This window comes from Chlorocebus sabaeus, chromosome 9 (assembly GCF_047675955.1).
Source record: "Chlorocebus sabaeus isolate Y175 chromosome 9, mChlSab1.0.hap1, whole genome shotgun sequence".
NCBI classification, from domain to species: domain Eukaryota; kingdom Metazoa; phylum Chordata; class Mammalia; order Primates; family Cercopithecidae; genus Chlorocebus; species Chlorocebus sabaeus.
Genome location: NC_132912.1, coordinates 92,374,354 through 92,400,098, shown reverse-complemented (window position 1 = coordinate 92,400,098; position 25,745 = coordinate 92,374,354). Strand labels below are relative to the sequence as shown.

The following is a 25,745-nucleotide window of genomic DNA, read 5'->3' as shown; positions in this document are numbered from 1 at the left end:
GTTACTGTTTTTTACTATTGAGTGGTAAGTAATATATTAAAAAACCTTCTGGAGAGTCTGCTAGAAAAAAATTCAGTGTCAGATCAATGGTTCCCTTCTAGAAATATTCAAGGAGGCTAAATGAGATTATCTCTGCTAGAAAAGCAAGGTCAGGTCAAAGACAGCTTTTAAAACTGGCCACTCTTGGCACAATCCTGGGTCAGTTTTGTCATCAGAGGGTTTGGCTTCATAGCTGTGAACTATGCTTTATGTACACACAAATTCTTTTTCTAGGTATTTATATTCAGCTGCATATGGTTTTTTAATAGGAGTTATTTCTTGGTTGTTTGCTGCTTTCAGACCACCCAAATAGAAGAGATCATGATTTGGCCCCATTTCATAGGTGGGAAGGCTGAACAAAGCACTCAGGTTAGTGGTTAGGTGAAGGTCTCACAACAGAAATCAGTGAGAGTCTTTCTTTGGTTTTGTTCTCAAATTTAGGGGCAAATTTTCCTTGATGTTTATTTTTGGTCTCTGCCCTCTTTTCATATCCAGTCTACCCTAAAGCTCTGTTGCACCCTAGCACTTTAATTCAAGTGCCCCTTTGTTCATCTGCTTTTATTCACCCATATTAATAGTCTTGACGTAGTTGGGGACTTGGATGGGCATATCTTAAAGTAAAATTTAAAAATAAACCTTATTGTTCCTTCAGTCTTGGAGGTGGAACATTCCTAGGCCTATGTTGCTTGCTGACTGGTTGTGAGACCTTTGAAGAAGCTCTGGAAATGGCAGCTAAAGGCGACAGCACCAATGTTGATAAGCTGGTGAAGGACATTTACGGAGGAGACTATGAACGATTTGGCCTTCAAGGATCTGCTGTAGCATCAAGGTAGAGATTAAGTAGCTAGGAGCAGTAGTGATTAAACACAAGGCAGCCTCTCCACCCTGGCCATTCACTAAGTTATGTTTTAAAATGTCAATCCACCAGCCTGGTGCAGATACCTGTTGTATCAGAACTCAGATTTGATCTCCTGCCCTTGATGAAGCACTGAGATAGTTAGCTCTTGATGCTTGTTCTTAAAATAAGGCAACTTTGAAAGAAGGTTCTAGAAAACTGCAATAGTTTCACCTGTTTCATTCTTGTCCAGATATCTAGAGGCATTAAAATTTTTTCCCCCATCAATGGACATGCTACTTTGTCCCTATTAAGAAAAGGGCAGTCAGCCATGCATACTATAATCTTGTCTGCTTATAAACCATAGTAGCGAAATTGGACCACTTGAGTTTGAACAGTTACTCATAGAGCCTTCCACAGTATTTTGGTGGAAGGATAGGCCCTGCCTGAGGATGATTTTGAACACTCTCGCTAATATTTCCAACATAGCTTTGGCAACATGATGAGTAAAGAAAAGCGAGATTCCATCAGCAAGGAAGACCTCGCCCGGGCCACATTGGTCACCATCACCAACAACATTGGCTCCATTGCTCGGATGTGTGCGTTGAATGAGGTAAGGCCTTACTCAACCTGGCGAAAGCTGTGTGTCATTCATACACATCATCTGGGCAGTGCAACACCTGCTGAGTCTTACACAGCTGCATATCCTTAGGAAAGCTTCCCTTTACTATAGTCACACTTTACAGAACAGGAGGGGTGTGTGTTGGGAGAGGGGGAAGAATATATGCTTTATTTTTAAGAAGGCACCAGATGATAATGAATGATAAACCATTCAACTGTGGAAACATGATACAATTACAACCCATGTCATAGTCTCTCTAACCGTCATTATTACCATGTGTCCACTGAAATGTGAGGAAAAGGTCTGAGCATCCTTGCACATAACTGCAGGTAAAATGCTCAACTTGCAATATTCGATATTCTCTCTGCTTTCAGCTTCTTTACAGTGTTGCCTTGTGGCATGGAGTTCAAGCAGCATTGTACAGGGCTATCAAAGCACAGAGAGCTTGCTACAGCCAAGGCCAACCAGAGCCCCAGGCACAAAAAGGGGTGGAGCTGGTGACAGACAAAGTTTTATTAACATGTTTTGAAGCACTGTAAGATTCGTTTGGAAAAAATTGAACCTTTTCTGAAATACAAGGTGTGTAAAGTAGAACTCTTCACACTGAGGTGTATTAGAAAGACAAGAAAGAAGAGTTGGGGCATGGAATAGGTCATAGGAGAGTATTAAAGAACCACAGTAGCTCTGTAATGGAGTTTTTATAAATATAGCTTTTAATAGAGAGGTGATATACATACAGAAGAAGGCTCAAATTGTAAGTTTACAGTTGAATTTACGCCACACAAGCACCCCTGTATAGCCATCACTCAGATCAAGAAATAGAACATTATAGGTACTCAGAAAGCCCCTTGAGCCCCCTCCCAGTTGAATAGTTGAATGTTAGTGTAGGAGGCAGTCTTTATGATACATGGGTGTTAGCCCTGCGTTTGAGTTCTGGGTTGACAAAAAACACACTCTCCTTGCATAACACTGAACAGAGTATGTTACTGGCCTGCAGATCAGGGATATACCTTTTTGGACGCCCTCAGTTCAGATGGAGTTTAAATGGGAGGCTGATACTGAGAGAAAAGAGCATTCCAGAGATGTTTTTTCAAAGTCCACTTGAGTCTTGGGACTCAATGTAACAGAGTTTATTTCTTGACATTAACCTTTAAAGGGAATTTTTCCAAGTAATGAAACAAGCCCCAAGACCAATATGTGTGTAGCTGGCTGTACTCATGGGCTCTCAAAGGTCAGCTGGTAACACCCCTTGCCCCACAGAGCAATAGATGGCCTTTCCCCTACTTTCCACAGAGCCAGCTTCTTGTGCTTTTGGCTGGAGTGAGCCAGCAGGTCAGCAGGTCTTTTCACAGGTATCAGAATCCCTTTGGGAGAGAGCGACTGACTTTACTATTCACTTTTGATTTCAATTTCAATATTATCGATTGGTGGAGTATAGCAAGAGTGCCAATTTGAAAATGTAGCCATGTTACATTTTCACGTCAAACACTGGTTTGAACAACTATTTTATATGTTTCTGTGGGGCTGAATGAGTGAAGGGAATCACCAGTTGCCTTGGGGCCAAGGCTCCCCCAGTGGGTGTCCAGTCAGTGCAGACTCCCAGTGGCTGCGCCAGTGACTGGCATTGTTGGGTTTCCCCATGAGAGCAGCCACCAAGTCCCTCAGTCCTTGCTTTGCTCTCTGGAGTCACTGATTTGAGACCCTTTGATTTCAGCCATTTCATTGAGGGACACCACATTTACCAAATCTAAAACATTTTTGCCGTGATTCTTGAGATGCTGTGAAATGCTTCCCCATCAATTTTAAATTTTCTGATTCAAATTTTTGAATAGATAATACAAACACATAATACAGACTACTAAGACATTAGAAGGATACACAAGGAAGTGAGTCACCATTTCCACTTCTGTCTGTCAGTGTTAACCTCAGTAGAGGCTGCCATTTTTTTTAGGGTTTTTTTGTTTGTTTTTATTGTATGTATTACAATATATCTTTTGTTTGTATTGTATGTAATGTAGGATACATTTATCTTTCTAAAGGTAACAAATTCTGTAACATTCTTTTTACAAAATAATAGTTTTATTGAAATATAATTATATGCTATACAATTCACCCTCCATATACTATTCTACATCTTGCTTTATCAGCTTTTTATTAAGAAGATGCATAAACATATGTAAAGGAGAGAGAACAGTATAAAGAACCTCCATATATCCCTCAGTGCAGATTCTGCAATCATTAAGGCTTCACAACACATGCTTTCTCTCTCTCTATTTTCGTCTTCCTCCTCCCTCCGATCCTCTCTCCTCCTCCTTCCCTCTTTTTTGCTAAAATACTAGAAAACAAATCCAAGATATTATGTCAATCTACCCTATATGTTTTAATAAGCACCTCTAAAAATACTGCCTATTGCTTTTTGATGTAGTAATGCATCTTGAAATTGATCATATCAGTATATTTTAAATTGCTTCATTTTTAACGGCCCTATGGCATTTTAACATATAGATATGCTGTTATTGATTTGTTCAATTTCCTAATGATATTTAGGTTTTTCCAGTCTTTTACTATTGTTTAAATATTCACAGTGTATTTATATACGATTTACACACATATATGTATACACACATATCATTTTGCCTATATGTGAGTATATAAATAGGATAAATTCCTAGAAGGGAACTTGCTGAGTCATAGGATATGTTGATTGTAGTATTAACAGATATAAAGTTCCCTCCATAAAGGTAGTTCAAATTTATATTCCCACCAAGCAGGGTTATAAGGGTACAAGTTTCTCCACAGAGAGTTATCAAACTTTTTTATTTTTTTCAATGTAATAGGTTAAAAATTATACCTTATTTTGGGATTAACTATTAATATTATTTACTCATTACTCTATTGGGTTGTTGGCCTTTTTTTCTTATTGATTTATGGAACTCTTAAGTAACAATTCCACTTGATGTGAAATGTATGATAATATTTTCCATTTATTGCTTCCCATTTGGATTTGTTTGTGGTGATGTTTTTCCCCAAATAAATTTAACTTTTTAAAGTAAATATAGCAATTATTTTGAAATGATTTCCCTTATTATGCATTTTCTACTTCAACATTTTTTTCCAATTCTTCCGTATTTTTCCCTCATCTTTTTTTTTTCTTTCTTTTTCTTTCTGGTTTTTTTTTTTTTTTTTTTTTTTTTCCTTTTTTAACATCTTTGACCCACCTGGAATTTATTTGAAACATGGAATGCTCTTCCAGTTTTAATGCCACTTCTACTCCTTCTGACTTTCTATTAGGGTAATGCAAGAATGGGCTTTCAGCAAATCCTCCCTTGGACACCCTTGTTTTGGGAGAAAAGGCAAAGCTCCTCAATTTAATTACATTTCTTTTTAGCCTGAGTTTCTTAGAGTGTTCCTTGCCACCTCTTAGTTTGGGTGGCTAGTTTTTTTTTTTTTCTTAATGAAAATTTATTAAAACTACCTCCACTCCTCCACCCACGGAAAATGTTCAGTGGCTAATGGGTTCATGAACATTCATTGTTAAAACTTGAGGCAGTTAAAAGGTAATGTTCCCAGACTGTGATTACTCTCGATAGACTAAGCAGAAAATAATACCAGCTTCAAAGACTCTCTTGCCTTTGATATGAGTGAGTGACCATAGCAACTGGCCCTGAGTGAGTGAGTGAGTGAGTGAGTGGTGAGCAGCCTCTGCATGGTAGACAGGCTGAGCTCTGGTTTGAACTTAAGAAATATCTGGGGGAGTGGGAAGTATAATGAGTGCACTGGAGCTGGAAGCTTATGGGATTTGAAGAATGTCTGCATGAACAGGATAGGAGAGGAATGTTCATAAGTGTATGTTCAGAATGCAGAGCCACATCCATGATGACAAAAATAGAGTATTTTTTGTGACCATATTTTAACTCATCTGTTGACCAAACAGGATATTCCACCATATATCCTGAAGGCAGAGACTGAGTATTCTTTCTTCTTTGTATTTCCAGTGTCCAGCACAGAGCAAATTGAGCATTATTCGTTACATGAATAAACCATACCATAGCCATTTTATCTGTGAGTTGGTCATAAGTGTATTTTATACCTACAAGTTGGGGGATTGAGGTATTACACATGAAAATTTAGCTGAACTTGAACTCCAGTTAAAATTGTATATATGGGTGTGTTTTGGGAGCTTAATTTCATGTCAGACCTAAGGCAGTCTGATATAATACCTGCAAATACGTCCAATATCAGTTTCTGCCTTGCCTAACAAAAATCTCAGCATCTTGTTCTTGTGGAATGTACTATAAGGTTGGTTTAACTTCATTTTGGCAATGTAGAAATAATTCCACCAAAAAAAAACAAGGAAAATTTACTCTTCAAGGTTCTGTACAGAGACATACATAACATTGGGTCTTTGCCAAATGCTATTTTTATGTCATGATTCAATTGTTTTCTTTAACATTTTTTCCAGAATATAGACAGAGTTGTGTTTGTTGGAAATTTTCTCAGAATCAATATGGTCTCCATGAAGCTGCTAGCATATGCCATGGATTTTTGGTCCAAAGGACAACTAAAAGCTCTATTTTTGGAACATGAGGTAGGTTGAGCTTGCATAGACTTATTGTCATATGTGGAGTATATTTTGGTTTGGCTGACCTATCAGCAGGTCTTTTAGTTTTTAAATTGGTCAAGTAGAAAAGTTGCCATTTACACTTTGCATTTACACAAAGGATAATTAAAAAGTATATATTAAATGGAAGCGTTCTTATCCAACAACCAGGACTGGTAGTTGGGTAATTTAATTTTTTTAAAAAGTTACTGGAAATGTAAATTAGGACAGTCATTATAGAAAACTGCATGGAAGTTTCAAAAAAACTAAAAATAAAATTACCATATGATCGAGCAGTTCCACCTCTGAGTATTTACCCAAAAGATTTAAAATCAGTATGTCGAAGAGATGTCTGCACTCCCATGTTTATTGCAGCACTACTCACAGTAACCAGGTTACGGAATTATCCTAAGTGTCTATCAGCAGATGAATGGGTTTTTTAAATGTGGTACGTATACACAATGGAATACTATTCAGCACTTAAAAAGAAATTATGTAGTTTGCAACAACATGGATGGAATTGGAAAACATAATGCTAAGTGAAATAAGCCAGGCACAGGAAGACATACTGCATGTTCTCACTTATTTGTGGAATCTAAAACAATCAAACTCATAGAAGCAGAGAGTAGAATGGTGGTTACAGAGGCTGGAGGGTAGGGGAAATGGGAACATACATTTCAAACTTGTAAATTTCAAATATTCTCACCAAAAAAATCTAAGTATTTGAAGTTATATACATGTTAATTAGCTTGCTTTAGTTATTTCACATTATATTCATAAATCATAACCTCACTTTGTACCCCATAAATATATGATTATAAGTTGTCAATTTATAATAACATTTTTAAAAAGTTTTAAAGTCAGATAAAATGAGTAATCATTCAAAAAATCTTTCTTCAAACATTTTATTAAACCTTAAAATGTGTAAATGTGCACTTACTTACCAATCTTCTGATGTGAGACCAACACCTATTTTTGAGCATGGTTTCTGCCGATTGGAGTCCTGTGGTTATCTTTCTTTCATAATCTACAATATTATGCACCTCCTTTGGTTTCCAGTTTGTTTCCTTAAAGTGGATTAAGAAGTTTAAGATACTTATGAAGCAAGTTGGTTGCAGAATTCGTATAGGTTTTTTTCTCTATCTTTCACATTGTGGCATCCACCTAAGTAGACAGCAGTTATTTCTGACTACCTTTTTCAATATTTCTCAAGAATTTAACTGAATTTTCATAGAACTGACCATCAATTTGTGCTCTTTTTATTGATTTAGGTGATATATAGTTAAACTAGATTATTACATTACAATCAACCTGTCATAAACAAATTTAAGAATAAACACAGCTGACTCTTGGCAAGTAAGCAACTCAGCTGGTAAGAACAGAAGTGCCTGGGCGACTAAGAGTAGCCTGTTGGCCTTAAGACGTCGGTGTACGTGACCATTAGTGAACCTGTTTACAAAGGAAATGGAGAGTGTCAGTAAATTCAGAGTCCCTTACTTGGAATTTCTTTTTTTTTTTTTTTTGAGACAGAGTCTCCCTCTGTCACCCAGGCTGGAGTGCAGTGGCGTAGTCTCAGCTCACTGCTACCTCCGCCTCCCAGGTTCAAGCAATTTTTGTGCCTCAGCCTCCCAAGTAGCTGGGATTACAGACGTGTGCCACCACGCCAGACTAATTTTCATATTTTTAGTAGAGGGTTTCACCATGTTGGCCAGGATGGTCGCGAACTCGCGACCTCAGGTAATCCGCCTGCCTCGGCCTCCCACAGTGCTGGGATTACAGTGGTGAGCCATCCCGGCCCCCTTACTTGGAGTTTCTACCATAATATAAACAAACGTGAAAAAAGCCCTTCTCTCTTCCACCTCCTCTGTCCCCTGCTTTAAAATCAGTGCTGCAGTGCTGTAATGAGCTATCACCGGAGGTATCTAATTTCTTGTGTATATTGCAGCAGAAAAACATTGAGAGAGCTAGTATTGTCGGTTTCAATTGTAATGAATAACTACTGTGCCATTTTTTTTCTCATCTTCAAACTGAGGTATTTATGTAAGAAGTTACCAGTGCATTTAGAGTTACTTAGAACTCTCTATGCCTGTATTTTGTTTTATTAAAACATATGAAACAGGTACTTAAATACTAAATAGTTAAGACCCAATGATAGAAATTCATACTAAAGAAAGCTCTTGTTTTTAAAGCAGGCTTTTGGCATTGAGTGAGGGGAAATGAGGTCCCAGAACCTCCACTCCCTAGCCCCCAGAGCCAGAATATCTGATTATTTATGGAGTTTCCATGAAAGTTTTGTTTGAAAAAGAAAAAACCACCTCAGCCTTTAAAAAAATAATTAAAAAGGAAAAAGAAAACTCCTGTTCTAGTCCAGATAGTGTTACCATTTTTGGCAATAAAAAATACAGGGTTCCGAGTTATTTTATCTGCCATTTATCTGTGTCTTATCTGGCAACCATAAGTCCAGATCTTCTTGGCCTAATGCAGACAACAAAGCCTGGAAACTGTCAGGGATAAAAAGTCTTCTATAACATCACGTGGGAAGTTAGGTGGTGGTAAGATAGGAAGTAAAATCCAATGTTTTGGGGGAAGCCGCTTCTATAGGTAAAAATGTAGTCACCTATATCACCCTGTGCAATCCTAAGCCTCTGTGAACTCTGGCTTTGGTTTGTTACCCTATATCATAACTCAGTCTCTATAGCCAGTGAAAATGGAATATTCTTGTAACCCTCATAATGTGGTCCTCAGAAAATTCTCTACATTCTTAAATTCACTGTGGCTTACGCTGGCCTTACTAGAGAATACTATGGAGAGACAACTTTTGAGAAGCACTGGTATGGTGGCTTTCTGGTCACCTGCCCTGGCCTTAGGAGTCCTCACTTAATTTCTTATTCATTCAACTAATGTTACAGAACATCTCTTAAGAGATGTCATCTAGCCAGATAGTTAAGAACACTGCCTTTTACTGACTTTGAGATCTTAGACAATGACTCTATCTCTCCATTTCTGTTTTAGCATTTTTAAAATGGGGCAATTATCATATTTGTCTCATAGAGTTATTGTGATAGGTAAGTGAGTAAATCCATGTAAAGTGCTTAGAACCACTTGTAGCATTAGTGGGGCCTCAATAAATGTGAGCTGACAGCAGCAGCAGCAAAGATCCATCCACGTCCTGCCACACTCACACCTACTGCTGCAGTTATAACTATTGAGTTCAGCAAGTGCCAGAAGAATGGAGCCTCCTGCCTTTTGGAAACAGATTGTTGTGGACTGATTATTTGTGCCCCGACCAACTTCAAATGTGTATGTTGAAATCGTAATCTACAAGGTGATGGTATTGGGAGATGGCCTTCGGGAGGTGATTAGGTCATGAGGACTGAGCCTTCATGAATGGAATTAGCATCCTTATAAAAAAGGTCTAAGAGAGCTCCCTTGCCCCTTCCACCACATAATCCAGCCATGTGAGATTATAATGTGAAGACAGCTATCTATGAGGAATGGGTCCTCACCAGACACCTTGATTTTAGACTTCCCGGCCTCTAGAACTGTGAGAAACAAATTTCTATTGTTTATAAGTCACCCAGGCTAGGGTACTTTGTTATATATAGCAGCCTGAACAAACTAACACACAGTTCTCTACAAATTTACCTTTTTTAGTTCCTTTCATTTTCATAGACATATGGTCTTTTATTTTACAGATGGGCAAAGTGAGGCTTGGACTAATTTAAGTGCCTATGCAAGAGCTACTGAGGGAAGTTTAGGGTTTTCTCCCATGAAATATAGCTTTGAAGTCAGACAGATTTGGTGTTGAGCCCTGGTACAAGACTTGTGACCCTGCAAGCGTAATTTACTTTATTACCTTCCATTTCTCATATGTGAAATAATAATCAGAGTTTTGCCATGATGAAGATAAAGATGAAATAGTTATAATACTAACAACCCCCGGCACACACTTAGCACACATGGGCCAGACATAGTTCTAAGCACTTACATATGTGAATTTATTTAATATGTATAAGTAGGTGTCCAATAAATTATAGTTGTTATTATTCTGCCATGTTTTGTGACGCACAATTTAGGTTTTAAATTTCTCTTATCTACATTAATGGCATTCCTAGAATTATTAAAAACAATAGGTATTTGGCTAAGGTTCAGAGATCATCGTTTTGTATTGTTTTCATAGGGTTATTTTGGAGCCGTTGGGGCCCTGTTGGAACTGTTCAAAATGACCGATGACAAGTAGAGATGAGCAGTGGAGGGAACAGCCTCCCCAAAGGACAGAGAACTAAAAAATTGCTGCTGGAGAAGGTGAAAGTCGCTTTGGGACGGAAACCAAGCCATTATGGCAGATGAACCTGCTGGATTTGTAAATAATTTAAAATCCTTCCAGATGATCTTTTACTCTTAGGTTTTGAGCTAATGATTCAAAACAGGGGAATATAAAAGGTTTTTTTTCTGTATACTGTATTTTTTTAAAAAAATGGTGCAGCGTGGCCAAACCTACCAATTGTATGCATTAACTTTGAAAAGTTGTTTGATGTTTAAGAAGGACCTGATATGTAAGCGCTGTTCATTTTTCTTCTGGGGTTTACTGATCAGTGTGGTGATTTTAACTTCATTTAGTAATTACTCTAGGAGATTTTACCGTGACTCATATTTTTCATGACGTTTCATGATTTGCTGTTGGTTTCAAATGAAACTACAAATCTGGCATGTTTTACTGTGAACACTTTTGTTATTTGTTTGTTTACCCTTTTTTGTCTTGTTTTTCTGTTTTAGTTGTCTTATGAAAAAAGAGAGTCCTTCCCTCTGTTTCTGTCCTCGGATGATCTCCCTCCCCTACCTGTAAACTTTCTTTGACATAATTGTTCATATCAATGAAGGTGCTGACCAGCTCAATACAAAGTTAAGCACAAGATCTAAAGCTCTTGAAAATGCCCGTGAAGAGAAGACTGAATGTTAATGAATTTAATGAGTCTGGCAAGTTTGTCTTATCCCTTATAAATGTAGTGTTTCATTGGATTTATTTTATGCTAGGTGATATTAAGTTGAAATAGTCTATGATGAAATGTCCTCATCCATGCACAGAATATGAATGGCAGCAAATCTTTGGGCAAGAAGTTTGGAACTTATTGGGAAAAGCCTCCCAGTAGATTAATTGTTCTTATCAGGAGATTTAGGGTAAGTCATGGGTTGAGGTGTCAGAGAGTAATATCTGTTTGTTTTGTACATGTATATATCTAGGAAATTTGTAACAATACATCTTTAATAATGTTAAAGTTTTTTTCATTTTTAATATTTTAAACTAAAAACTGTACTTCAATCTCAGTTTCTAAAATTAAAAATAATTTATACTGATCTATATATTTTTTCTTTTTGAAAGATTTCATTAAGACTGATGGGTAACTTTCAAATGAGGGTCACGTACAAATATCGGAATGCGTGAGATCCCATGATCTTGTGTATTGAGCTTATTGTTGAAAGGGATTTTTGAAGGACAGAACAATTACTCCATGAAGAATCTTCCTTTCTCTGCCTTCTGAGCACCATCTTTAATTTCCATATCTTCAAGTCTTGAAGAAGTTGATGTTAATTGAAGAACTCATTTGTCTGGTTGAAATAAAGCCTGTTTCTGTTGTGATGTTTTTAGTGTATATGTTATTTTCATTTCTTAATTCTCATGTTTATAGTATCGGCTTTGTACCATGAAATGACTGTGTGTTGTGTTTTTGCTACTCTACATTTCAAAATCGAAGGCTTTCCCATGAGTGTGGTATGTTCCAAAACACTGTGTCTTCAGGTGAAGCTGTAGCCCTATGCATAGATTTTTAAAATATAGCTTTATTGTTTCTATACAAGTGACTCCTTAATGCCAACTATCACTGCTATATTTGTTAATTCCAAAGGAGTTTCAAAATTTGGTCATCACAAATATATTTTATTAACTTCTGTCTGGCTTTTAAAAAATTCAGGCAGCTAAAGTGTTCTTGAAAAGGGTAAGTTAAAAATCTACATATTATTTATAACTAGTGCCTTTTGATGGCCTCTTCTACTATTCCTATTCTCATATATCAGGTAACAGCAGACCTTGGTTCTACAGATCATGGTTCTACAAAGGAAATCAGGGCAAGTTAGTGTGACTGTATATTTTTTTAATTATCTGAAATCACTTGATCTCTGATTACAAACTTTTAAAACATTGGTGTAGCTGAGAAAATATATTATTCCATTATACGAGTATCAGTTAAATGTTGACTACATATAGCCAGCCTGTTTTTTACAAAAGAGAACTTGTAGCCTGAGGATTTTCACATTTACTTGAATTACAGAAACTTTTCTTAGACCCAACATCACAAAGAAACTGGAAAGACTAAAGAATTTTGACCTTGTGCAATATGAAATAAGAGCATGGCTTTTTATCGTGAGGCAGCTTCAGTCTGGGTCCAGCTTAGTCAGTTACCAGTGCAAAGATATGCTAAGCCTCTTTCTAAACCATAGTTTCCTCCCCTGTAAAATGGGACAAATAATAGTTTTACATACATATTTAAAGAGCTCAGCACAGGGGTTGACATAAAGTAAATGCTTCATTAATGTAAGCTACAATGAAAAAATAAATTATTTAAACTAATGTATTAAATCAGTAATTCTTAACCTTCTGGATTGTGGGAAACCCATGTTACTATGGAGATGTTTCACCAGTCTCCATATGCTAATACATATCCACAGCTCCTTGTCCACACTTCCAAAATCCCATACTTAGGAAATCTATCTTGACAACTCACTTGACAGCAAACTCTGACTTGAGCATTATTTCTCACATGTAGTATGGCTCTTCACATGTTTTGTTGCAAGGCTCTTCATGGGTTAGATAACAGGATACTGACTCTGACAGGGGTGTTAAGTAATAAATGATTCTGAATTGGCTGGGTGTGGTGGCTCACGCCTATAATCCCAGCACTTTGGGAGGCCGAGGTGGGTGGATCACGAGGTCAGGAGATCGAGACCATCCTGGCTAACATGGTGAAACCCCATCTCTACTGAAAATACAAAAAATTAGCCGGCTGTGGTGGTGGGCACCTGTAGTCCCAGCTACTTGGGAGGCTGAGGCAGGAGAATGGCATGAACCTGGGAGGCAGAGCTTGCAGTGATCCAAGATCGCACCAATGCACTCCTGCCTAGGAGACAGAGAGAGACTCTGTCTCAAAAAATAAAATAATAAATAAATAAATGATTCTGAATTTTGAAACACATCTCGTCCTGAGTTTTAGATAAAGGGATTGTGGAAATATAGTTGTGTTCTTCACCTTATGCAGTATACATGGATTCAGAGTCTCTGTTGGGAACAATTGTTACAGGTAACTTATACTTGATGTCCTTCAGTCATAGAAGGAATATTAAGTTACTCTGTGCCAGAAAGGAACTGGAGACTAAGAGGCATAGGATACAATCCCCGCAGAGAAAGACAGCAAAATATCAAGCCAACATGAGTCATCAGGTGCCACAAGTGCCATTCAATCATTCGTTCATTCACATTCATAGCAGTAAACAGAACAAAGATCCACCATCACAGAGCTTATATTCTAGAAGGGAAGACAGATACATTACTAAATATATAATGTTAGATCAGTACTACAAAGAAAAAGTAAGCTAGTGTAAAGGCTAAAGAAGAGGTAGTTCTATTCAGAAAAATGAGAAAGGGAGGAATTTCTCAGGGTGGACAAAGACAGCCTCTCCTAGGAAGTGACCTTTGAGCAGAGAGTTGAATGGAGGTGAGAACACATTGTGTAAATGTCTGAGAAGATATTTTTCACTCCTGGCAAATGAAAATAGGGATTTGAGGACCTGCAAAGAGGTCAGTGTCTGGAGTGAAAAATAGAAAGTGATGGGAGATGCAGTGTTGGGAGTAACCTTGAGCCAGGTCCTATGAGAAATCTGCAAGTGAGGGTAGTGGCCTCCACCCAGAAGAGAGGCTGGTCATTTGTCCTCCACAAGGTGCTAGAGAAGGTTTCATGGAGTCTTAACCGAAGAATAGGAACCACTAAGTGGAGAGGGAGTGCTTTCCAAGCAGAGAGAGCTGGGTGAGCAGAAGTGCTGACGGAAGAAACCCCTTGGCTTATTCAGGGACTGGAAGCTCTTTGCTATAGCTGGTTTCCCCAATCTCCGTATGCTGATATATATCCACAGCTCCTTGTCCACACTTCCAAAATCCCATACATGAGAGAGAAACCAGGTAGTGAGAAAGTGAGAAAGAGGAAGCAGCCCAACTGTGGAAGGACTTGTTTTCCATACTAACATTGTGGACTTTTCCATAGTCACTGTGGAGCCATCAAAGAGTTTCAAGGAAAGTGAAACTAGAAATGATCTGGCTTCAAAGCGGTAAAGCAAAATGCCCTGTTGAAGTAAATGAGTAAACAAGTTATGTGCTTTTGAATAACTAACATTATTCCATTTTTTCCCTATTGTGCCAGACCTCATGCAGTAGCTGCAGAGTGAACGATGCTTTCGCTGTAAGTAGGATGGTGATAAAAATTCTTGAGAACTTTCTCAGAGAACAGGCTACTAATAGCTACAACCCCACTATGAGTCTATTCAGTGAGTAAGAAGGTTTCAATACCAGGAGTATCGTAGACTATCACTCACAAGAATTGTTAGAAAGCAGTTTTCCTCGCAGTGATCAGAAGATGACCCCACATTTGTGAAAAAGATTTCATTAGTGTGCATTGTTTACTATGCCTACCAGCTGCCCATTCTTTTGCTCATCTGTTTAATTTTTAATAAATATCAATGATCTGAGAGGCATTGGGTAGCACTGAGGATGCATTCCGATGTGAACAAGACTGCAGGAGCTCTGCTTTCATTAGGCTGACATTTAGTTGGTAGAGATAAACTTGAAGCATATAAACCAAGAAATAAACAAGAAAATATCAGAGAGTGATAAGTGCTATGAAGGAAAGAAACAAGGTGATAGGATAGAGAGGGAGGAGAGAGACTTCCTCAGTCAGATGGTCATAAAATGCAAGTATGATTAAGTCATGGCCTCAGCTTTTAAGGAATGATGCGCTCACCTTGCTTTCATTCTTGCCACCTCAATGAAAATGAAAGATGTTTTTGGGAAACTGATAGCTAATTTTCTTTTTCTTAGAATATTTAATTTAGGTAATATGTATTTAAAATAAAGTTATCATGTAAAATAATACATTGATTTAGTAATGCACGTTTTTCCCCTGCTCATTTAATGAAACAATATTATTTGAATTGTTTACTTGAATCTTTATTGTTAATGATTTTGTCATGACCAGAGTCATTTAATAGTTTCCACAGCACAAGTTTGAAATTTAATACCTTTTTAATCTGTCTGTGATGTGTTGACCACTGGGTTTTTAAAAAACCCAGCCACAAACACCTATTCCCATGATGAGCTCAATTATTTCACATTCCAAAAGGTGTTTCCTCAGTGTAACCATTTATGTAGAGCCTTTTAAAGTCAATTTCAAAAGGCTAGTTTACAAGTATTCGTCACTTGCAATACAAAAATAAAAAGGAAGTTTGTATAAAAGTCTTTGCCTCTTTTTTTAATGCTCTATCAAGTAAATAAACATTCCAAACTAGAATTAATTGAGGTGATTTCAGTTAATGTTTTCACTAAACAGTTTTCAACCAGTCCATAAGAAGAGTTCATCTTCTTTTCAAATTTAAGTATTTTTTTTAAATTCAACATTTTACATGCATATAGTTTTAAAAGTCAAATACTTGCACAAGACTACAGAAAACAGCAGCACACAAGTTTTCCTTTTTCGTATTTTATTTTATCATTGTGGACATAGTGGTTTCCCAAGGGTAAGGTGATGGAGATAAAAATTTTTGAGTATTTGCCTATCTAAACATTTCTGGAAATATTTTTATTCTATTCTCATGCCTAGTTGATAGTTTGGCAGACTACAGAATTTTATGTTAGATACCACTTTTCTTCAGAATTCTGAAGGCATGGCTCTATTATTTTGGCAATAATAGAGAAATAGGAACCTTCATACATTAGTGTTGGGATTTCAAAACAACACAGTCATTTTGGAAAACAGTCTGTCAGTTCTTCAAAAAGTTAAATACAGAATTACCATATGATCCAGCAATTCCACTCTCAGATACGTATATACCCAAAGGAAATGGAGATATACATGTACATATGACTTGTTCATGCATATTCTTAGTAACGTTACTCATAATAACTAAAAAATTAAAATTTCCCTAATGTCTGTCAGCAGATGAATGTATAAATAAAATGTATACTTCTATACAGTGAAATAATATTTGGCCATAAAAAAGAATTGCAACACAAATGAACCTTGAAAGTATCATGTTAAGTGAAAGAAACTAGTCACAAAAGACTATGTATTGTATGATTCCGTTTATAGGGGATCTCCAAAATAGCCAGGTCTATAGAGACAGAAAGTAGATTAGTGGTCTCCTAGGGCTGAGAATTTGGTAGAAATGAGGAGTACTGCTAATTGTACGAGGTTTCTTTTGTGGTGATGAAAATATACTAAAATTGATTGTAATGATGGTTGCATAATTCAACTAAAAGTCATTGAATTGTACACTTTGAATGGATTAATTGAATGGTATGTGAATTACAGGCATATGTTGTTTTACTGTGCTTTGCTGATACTGTGTTTTCTACAAATTGAAGGTTGTGACAACTCTGCCTTGAGCAAATCTATTGGTGCTGTTTTCCCAGCTTGAGGTCATATCATGCCTCTTGGTCACATTTTGATAATTCTTACAATATTTCAAACTTTTTCTTTATTATTATAATTATTATGGTGATTTGTGATCAGTGATCGGTGATCAGTGATTGTTTTGTGGTGCCACAAATGTAAGACACTGAGCTTAATCGGTATTGTGTTTTGATTGTTCCACTGACCTGCAGTCCTCCTATCTCTCTCCCTCTCCTCTGGCCTCCCTATTCCCTGAGACTCAAAAATGATGAAATTAGCCCACTTACAAACCCTACAATGGCCTCTAAGTGTCCAAGTGAAAGGAAAAAAATCACACATCTCTCACTTATTAGAAACTAGGAATGATTAAGCTTAGTGAGGAAGGCTTGTTGAAAGCTGAGATAGGCTAAAATCTAGGCCTCTTGTGCCAGTTAGCTAAGTAGTGAATACAAGGAAAATTTCCTGAAGGAAATTAAAAGTACACTCCAGTGAACACACAAATCATAAGAAAGCAAAACAACCTTACGGCTGATATAAAGTTCTATGTCTGGATAAAAGATCAAATAAACCACAACTTTCCCTTAAGCCAAAGCCTAATCCAGAGCCAAACTCTAATTCTCTTCAGTTCTCTGAAGTCTGAGAGAGGTGAGAAAACTGCAGTAGAAAAGTTGGAAGCTAGCAGAGGTTGGTTCATGAAGTTTAAGAGCAGAAGTTGTCTGCATAACATAAAAGTATGAGGTGAAGCAGTCAGTTATGCAGAAAGTGCAACAAAGATCATTGATGAAGGTGGTTACACTAAACAACAGATTCCCAATGTAGACAAAACAGCCTTCTATTAGAAGAAAAGACCACCTCGGACTTTCCTAACTAGAGATGAAAAGTCAATGTGTAGTTTCAAAACTTCAAAAGACAGGCCGACTCTCTTGTTAGAGGCTCATGCAGCTGGTGACTTGAAGGTGAAGCCAATGCTTATTAACCATTCTGAAAATTCTAGGGCTCTTAAGACTTATGCTAAGTCTACTCTGCCTGTGCTCCATAAACAGAACAACAACGCTTGGATAACAGCACATCTATTTATAGCATGGTTTCCTGAGTATTTTAAGCTTATTGTTGAGACCTGCTTCTCAGACAAAAGATTCCTTTCAAAAGATTTCTTTCATTGACAATGCACCTAGTCACGCATGAATTCTGATGTAAATGTACAAGGAGATTAATGTTTTCCTACTTGCTAATCCAATATCCATTCTACAGCCCACAGATCAAGGAATAATTTCAATGTTCAAGTTATATTACTTAAGAAATACATTTTGTAAGGCTATAGCTGCCATAGATAGTGACTCCTCTTATGGATCTGGGCAAAATAAGTTGAAAACTGTCTGGAAATGTTTTTACCATTCTAGACGCCCTTAAGAATATATGTGATTCATGGGTGAAGGTCAAAATACTAAGATTAACTGGAGTTTGGAAGAAGTGGATTCCAACCCTCATGGATGACTTTGAGGGGTTCAAGACTTCAGTGGAGAAAGTCATTGAAGATGAGGTAGAAAGAGCAAGAGAACTAGAATTATAAGTGGAGCCTGAAGAGATGACAGAATTCCTGCAATCTCATGATAGAACTTGAAAGGATGAGGAGTTGCTTCTCATGGATGAGCAAAGAAAGTGGTTTCTCGAGATGGAACTGGTGAAGATGCTGTAAACATTGTTGAAATGACAACAAAGGATTTAGAATATTGCATAAATTTAGATGATAAAGCATCAGCAGGGTTGAAGAGGATTGACATCAATTTTGAAAGTCCTGTTGTGGATAAAATGCCGTCAAATGACATCACATGCTGCAGATAAATCTTTTGTGAAAGAAAGAGTCAACCAATGTGGCAAACTTGATTTTTGTCTTGTTTTAAGAAATTGCCACAACCTTCAGCAACCACCACCTTGATCAGTCAGCAGCCAAACACATCGAGAGAAGACCCTCTACCAGCAAATAATTAGTACTAGCTAAAGGCTCAGATCATTGTTAGCATTTTTTAGCAGTAAAGTATTTTTGAAATTAAGGTATCTACATTTTTTAAGACAATGCTATTGCACACTTAACAGACTACAGTATATTCTAAACATAACATGTACATCTGCTATGAAACAAAGAAATTCATGTGACTTGATTGCCTTGGTCTGAAAACAAAGTTGCAATTTCTCCAAGGTATGCCTATATATTACTGAAATATATGAAAAACAATGTAAATTAGAAAACTGAAAAGAACTATTGGAATATAGCACAAAACTGAAATTATATATGTTAATTGGATTTTTTTTCGACCTGTGTGGTATTATTTTCAATTTTGTCAGATATTTCACTGGTTGCTTTTGCTTTTCCACTAGTTTTTTTCCTTGTACATTTCCTGAATTATGACATTTCTAGAATCAACCACCAAGTACATTTAGTGAAATGTGTGTGGCCCACGGTTGGTGTGGTTAATACTAAGGGCACTGTGACATAAATTCAAGTAGCCTCAATACCATTTACCTAATTCGTTTTAACTAATGGATTTTCTTTATTATTTTTTTGCAGTTACAGCTTAAGGAGAGTTTTAAATTTTCTCTTAAGCTGTAAGACAACCAGAAAGAAATTTTTTTGTATTAGATTAGATTAGAACTGTTTTTGTATTAGATTTTTCTTCTCTTTGCTCTTCTACTTCACTTTGTTCATGAAGTTTGGTGTTGCTATTTTAGCAAGGTTCAGCATCTGAAGAATTTATGCCATTTGGCTGCCATGACACAGCTATAAATTATGTTTGTTTTACCACATTCCATAGTGAGATAGGTGGTGTATGTCTTCTCATATATCTTGAAAAGATATGTAAAATTTAATTTTAAAGACAACTTAAACTTAATAATTATTTTTCATTAACTATTGAAGTTTATTTATCCTGACATGAAATTTTTTCATAATATATTCTTAAACTTTTCTAGCATTCATATTCCATGTGCATATTTGGATGTGTACATGTTTTTGGCATATAGGGGAAGAGATAGTTAATCCTACAAGTTGTGGATCTAGAGTTTGTATTAAAATTATTATTTAGGAAGAGTATTTTTTTTTTTTTTTTTTTTGAGACGGAGTCTGGCTCTGTCGCCCAGGGTGGAGTGCAGTGGCCGGATCTCAGCTCACTGCAAGCTCCGCCTCCCAGGTATATTTTTAAACTTAATATTTGAATAGTCTGTCAAATGTCACTTTATTTTAAATATTGGCCAAAAGTATTTTTGAATTAAGCTCCATAAGTGGGTTGAAATTTGGCAAATTAAACATCATTTTGAATTTTAAACATTTTTAGGAATTCTCCTTTGATATTTGATTACTATTTATATTGGCTTTATAAATTTTAAAATGAGCAGTCACTTTTCTGTATGTCTGTTCATGTGCCAAAATCAACATTGAATTTATCAAGTAGTTATTTATGCAATGTTTAGACAGGCAAAATGAAATGGAGAAGTGGGGTAATTATCTGTAGATCCCACCCACACAACTTTCAGCAACTGTAGAGAAAATGTGTGGTTGTCCAGAACAATTGAGTGTTGTTGGCTCTGCCCTGAACATTTAGTCAAGTACACAGTTCTTCGTGTCCTTTAGCCTGTGTTTCTACGGTCCACGTCGGACCTCTGCTGCTCATGGTAGTCTTCTGTGGTCCTTAACTATGAAGATTAGTTCAGCAAAATTAAGCTGTAGGGGTCTCTCTCTGTGAAATGTTCAGGGCCATTTCATCTATGGCATAATCTGTTTTAATGGCCGTAGGGAGAGATTTTATGAAGATATAGCCACACTCAGAAATTAGAAATTGACACTTTAAAAAGGGTATATAGCGTTAGGATTTGAATTTTTAAAATAAAACACCATGCCATGCATAGTTTTTGGAAACCAAATTCTAAATACACTGGTATTCAAACTTTTAAGATGTAGAGATTTAGTAATTCATTAGTATTAATTATTGAATAATTGCTACTTACGTTTTAGTGTCAGTTTTTATTCATTGATCCAGTCCTGCAGAAGAGACTTTGGAAATATTAACTGAGTCTTGCATTTCAACTCAGGAGAAGTTCATTTTAATCACTAAGGAGTAAGTTGCAAAATAGGTTAAAGGTCCCTCCCAAAATAAACCTACAAAGTATGAGAAGTGAAAATTACACTATTTGCTATTATTCTAATTTTTAAACTTCTAAATAAATGTTGAACAACTATTTGGAGAATATCAGTAAGAAAAGGTGCCAAATTATTAACCTGCATTGAACTATCACAAGTTCTGACCTGGCACTGGACGGAGAGGTAGGGCTTGGACCAGAAGTAACCTCTAATATCCTTCCCAACCCAGAGCTTCTGTAAGTCTGAGAGCTGGGCCTTGACCCTGCCCTTTACAAAGCTACCATGTGGGGTCCGGGCACAGTGGCTCACACCTGCAATCCCAGCACTTTGGGAGGCCGAGGCGGGCAGATCACGAGGTCAGGCGATTGAGACCATCCTGGCTAACACGGTGGAACCCCATCTCTACTAAAAATACAAAAAATTAGCCGGACGTGGTGGCGGGCGCCTGTAGTCCCAGCTACTAGGGAGGCTGAGGCAGGAGAATGGCGTGAACCCGGGAGGCAGATCTTGCAGTGAGCCAAGATTGTGCCACTGCACTCCAGCCTGGGCTCCAGAGTGAGACTCTGTCTCAAAAACAAAAACAAAAACAGAACAAAACAAAACAAAAAAACACAAAGCTACCATGTGGGAATAAAAGATGTTTTCAGGAGAGAAAGTCCACAACAATAATGACAGCTCTGATGGATTAAGCCTTTCACGTGCTTGGCACCCATGTACCTAATCTCCATTAATCCACTCAGATGATGAATAATGTGGGGATTCTTATCTTCATTTTACAGGAGAAAAGACTAAAACTTGAAGAGGCAAAGGAACATGCTAGAAACATGCCATGAACAAATCTTCAAAAATCCTGAAGTGGCTTTCTGGGAAAAATCAAGGCTTTTTTGGTACTAAATGATCCAGAGATTTGCTTCCATTTTCTAAAAGGGATTATATATAGAGGCAATGTCTGAATGTGTGTCTATCACCCTTATCAGTCATATTATTGAAATTTCTGCATATCCAGGCTTAAAATTTCACATTGGCTGGTCTGAAGTTCTAGCTCAAGTGCCTTCCTCCTACTGCTATTCAGTTAGTTAATATTCTTTGGCCAGGTGCGGTGGCTCACACCTGTATTCCCAGCACTTTGGGAAGCCGATACGGGCAGATCACCTGAGGTCAAGAGTTCAAGACCAGCCTGGTCAATATGGATGAAACCTCGTCTTTACTAAAAATACAAAAAATTAGCCAGGTGTGGTGACTCACGCCTGTAATCCCAGCTACACAGGAGGCTGACGCAGGAGAATCACTTGAACCTGGAAGGCAGAGGTTGCAGTGAGCCGAGATTGTGGCACTGCACTCCAGCCTGGGTGACAGCATAAGACTCCACCTCAAAAAAAACAAAACAAAATAAAATAAAATTCTTCCACTTGCCCATTTCTTTTCTTTCCTTCATCATACTTCCACTACACGTTACCTCTACGCAAACATTGATACTAGACTTGTACATATGGGAGTACTTATACAGCAAACAAAACCTTATTGCTAAACCTCTGTGTAGATAAAATAATATATATTCCATCTTGTCTAGGAAGAAACGCTTGAGTCTATTATGAAGACTTATGCCAAAATTATTATTGTTATTATTTTTAGAGATGGGCTGGAGTGTAGTGGTGCAATCATAGCTCACTGCAGCCTAGAATGCCTGGGTTCAAGTGATGCTCCCACTTCAGCCTCCTGGGTAGCTGGGTCTACAGGTGCATACCACCATGCCTGGCTAATTGTTTTTATTTTTTTAGAAACAGGGACTCATTATATTGCCCAGGCTGGTCTTAGGGGATCCTCTTGTCTCAGCCTCCAAAATTATTTTTGAAAAATAGAATTATTATTGATTCCTATATCAATTTTCTCTATTATAATTTGAAATAAATATTTTCTGTTTTATTCAATAACTTTCATTTCTTAGCTTTAATGTTGCTTTTGAATATTTGTGTTTCTCATTTAACCAGTTCATTTCATGTGACTTTTTTCTTATTTTTCAATTATTACATGTTAAGAGAAGGATATATAAAAATTATGGTATTTGGCTTTTAGTAAGTATTTCTCAACAGATTTAAAATGTTTAAGGGTAGGCCAAGCGCAGTGGCTCACGCCTGTAATCCCACCACTTTGGGAGGCTGAGGTGAGTGGATCACCTGAGGTCAGGAGTGGCCAACATGGTGAAACCCCATCTCTACTGAAAATACAAAAATTAGCCAGGCGTGGTGGTGTGCACCTATAATCCCAGCTGCTTGGGAGGCTGAGGCAGGAGAATCACTTGCACCCGGGAGGTGGAGGTTGAAGTGAGCCAAAATTGTGCCATTGCACTCCAGCCTGGGTGACAGAGTGAGACTCCATAAAAAAAAAAAAAAAAAAAAAAAAATTAAGGATAATTTTCGGTTTCAGAAAGTAAACCTGCTTTCAAGAACTAATTAATATTTTAAATGACCTACCACGTTGGCCTCATTATAACTTACATTATGAGAAACTTGTCTCCTAAATCCATTGCCATCCTTAAAGGTTATTTTAAGAAGAGTTGAGTTATTTTTATTTCTGTTCAGTTTTTTTAATCCCTGGAAATGGTGTAAGTAAAGATAGCTTTCCTTTTTAAATAGAATCCTGTGTTCTTAATAATTTAGCCCAACATGATTGCTTAACACTAGTGTCCCAGATTCAAGTAGCATTTATTCCGGGAGATGCTTCTAATAACAGAATGTCTTAGAAGTGTAGCGTAGACCCACCTGCCTTAGAATAACCTGGAGAGTTTGTTTAAAATGCCTCTTTGGGAGCCTTTCCCCTGATGCACTGAATCCATCTCTTATAGTGGGGCCCCAAAAGCATTTTTAAATAAACCTCCCCACATAATCCTTAAACACTTAAAATGTGTCTAGGAAGAAATACTTGAGTCTAGTGTGAAGACCCATGCCTGTCTTAAAGGATATATCACTACCAGCATTTAAAAGTATATCCACACTTAAAATAACCCCTCCTGATTCTTTGGCAGGCCATGCCCAATTGGCAGAAACCAGCACTATGTGCTGATCAACTACCGACTAAACCAGTCCAACTGCTGTCTCTAGGTTCAAAATGATTGCACCTCGCAAGTGTCATTCAACCATGTGTGCAGCATGATAACTAAAGCCCCTTAAACCAATAGAGGCAAGTGTGTCCCTCACATTATGTTGAAACTGATTTTGCCAGTACACTTTTGTAGTCTAGTTTTCGGTTTCTGTTCTGCTCCCACATTTTCCTAATATCCTGTACTTCCTTTGGCATGAGGAAGGCAATATGCTGAGTTTAGTTTGCAGGAGAGAAAGAATCTCGTAATGGGGCAGTTTCTCTGAGATTGTTTAGGGTTCGTTTCAGGTGAGCCACTTTTCTCCTTCCAAGTGTAGAAGTGACACAGGACATCTTCATAACATCAGCCTAAATTTACTGCTGCTATTATCTCCGGTTGCTGAAATAAACATTTTGCATTAATTTTTTTTCTAGAGATAAGATCTTGCTATGTTGCCCAGACAGGCTTTGAACTCCTGGGGCTCAAGCAGTCCTCTTACTTCAGCCTCCCAAGTAGCTGGGACTACAAGCACATACTACGGGCTGAAATTTTGAAGTGCCCAACAACCACAGTAGAATTTTTTTTTCTTTTAAAAGACAAATCTCACTCTGTTGCCCAGGTTGGATGGAGTGCAGTAGTGTAATCACAGCTTACTGCAGCCTCAAACTCCTGGGCTCAAGCAATCCTCCTGCTTCAGCCTCCTAAGTAGCAGGGACTCAGACACATGCCACCACACCTGGCTGAATTTTTTTATTTTTATTTTTTGTAGAGATGAGGATATCACTATATTGCCCAGTCTCCAACTCCTGGCCTCAAGCCATCCTTCTGCCCTGGCCTCCCAAAATGATGGGATTACAGGCATGAGCCACTGCACCTGGCCCACAGTGGAAATTTTAAGGACAATTTGATAAGCAAATGTTTCCATTTCTTCCAAATAGACCATTATACTGAATGCTGAATGGCAGAGGCAGTGTTGTGGTGTAATTATTTTGGGCTATGAGGAACCAGCAATCGTATCTTGCAATCATGTTACTCTTGTTCATTGGAATCTCCAAATTATCTGCAACAACAGCAGCAACAAAAATCTGCGACCAAAAAAACACAGTTTCAAAGTGGTCCAACCTTTTTGGCACCAGGGACCAGTTTCGTGGAAGACAATTATTCCATGGACAGGGTGGATGGTGGAGGAAGATGGCTTCAGGATGAAACTGTTCCACCTCAGTTCATCATGCGTTAGAGAGTCTCATAAGGAGCATGCAGCCTAGATCCCTCACATGTGCAGTTCACAGTAGGGTTTGCACTCCTATAAGAATCTAACGCCACTGCTGATCTGACAGGAGGCAGAGCTCAGGTGGAAATGCTCACTTGCCTGCTGCTCACCTCTTGCTGTGGGGCCCCGTTGCTAACAGGCCACAGAGGGTTACTAGTCCACAGCCCAGGGGTTGGGGACCTCTGTTCTAATAGGTAGAAAACATGTTTATGAAGGACTCCATGACAGAAATTAAGCTGAACTCTTGTTAATCTCCATTCCATGAAAGGCCTATTAAATTCAACATGTACATATTAAACAACTCTCATGAACCTAGCTTTGTGTTTATTCCTCAGTCATATCTCTGCGTTGGCAGAATCCAAGGCCCCTCATTATCTTAAGAAATGTTTTTACATTTCTCCAAAATTTCAAAATAAAAGTAATAGAAAATCATTATTTCTTTTTTAAAATTAGTAGTGCTCG

At 37.6% G+C, this 25,745-nt stretch overlaps 1 protein-coding gene across 10 annotated transcripts in view; it reads left to right on the top strand.

Moving 5' to 3' along the window:
* Positions 1-11,734, top strand: part of PANK1 (pantothenate kinase 1) — a 119,115-nt gene extending 107,381 nt beyond the window's left edge. For all 10 annotated transcript variants that reach the window (XM_038009250.2, XM_073019168.1, XM_038009248.2 and 7 more), the window contains 4 exons: positions 692-868; positions 1,364-1,487; positions 5,959-6,084; positions 10,277-11,734. In XM_038009250.2, the coding sequence (XP_037865178.1) occupies positions 692-868; positions 1,364-1,487; positions 5,959-6,084; positions 10,277-10,336 (487 nt within the window). In that variant the 3' untranslated portion in view covers positions 10,337-11,734. The remainder of the gene's footprint in view (positions 1-691; positions 869-1,363; positions 1,488-5,958; positions 6,085-10,276) is intronic.
* The last annotated feature ends 14,011 nt before the right edge of the window (positions 11,735-25,745 follow it).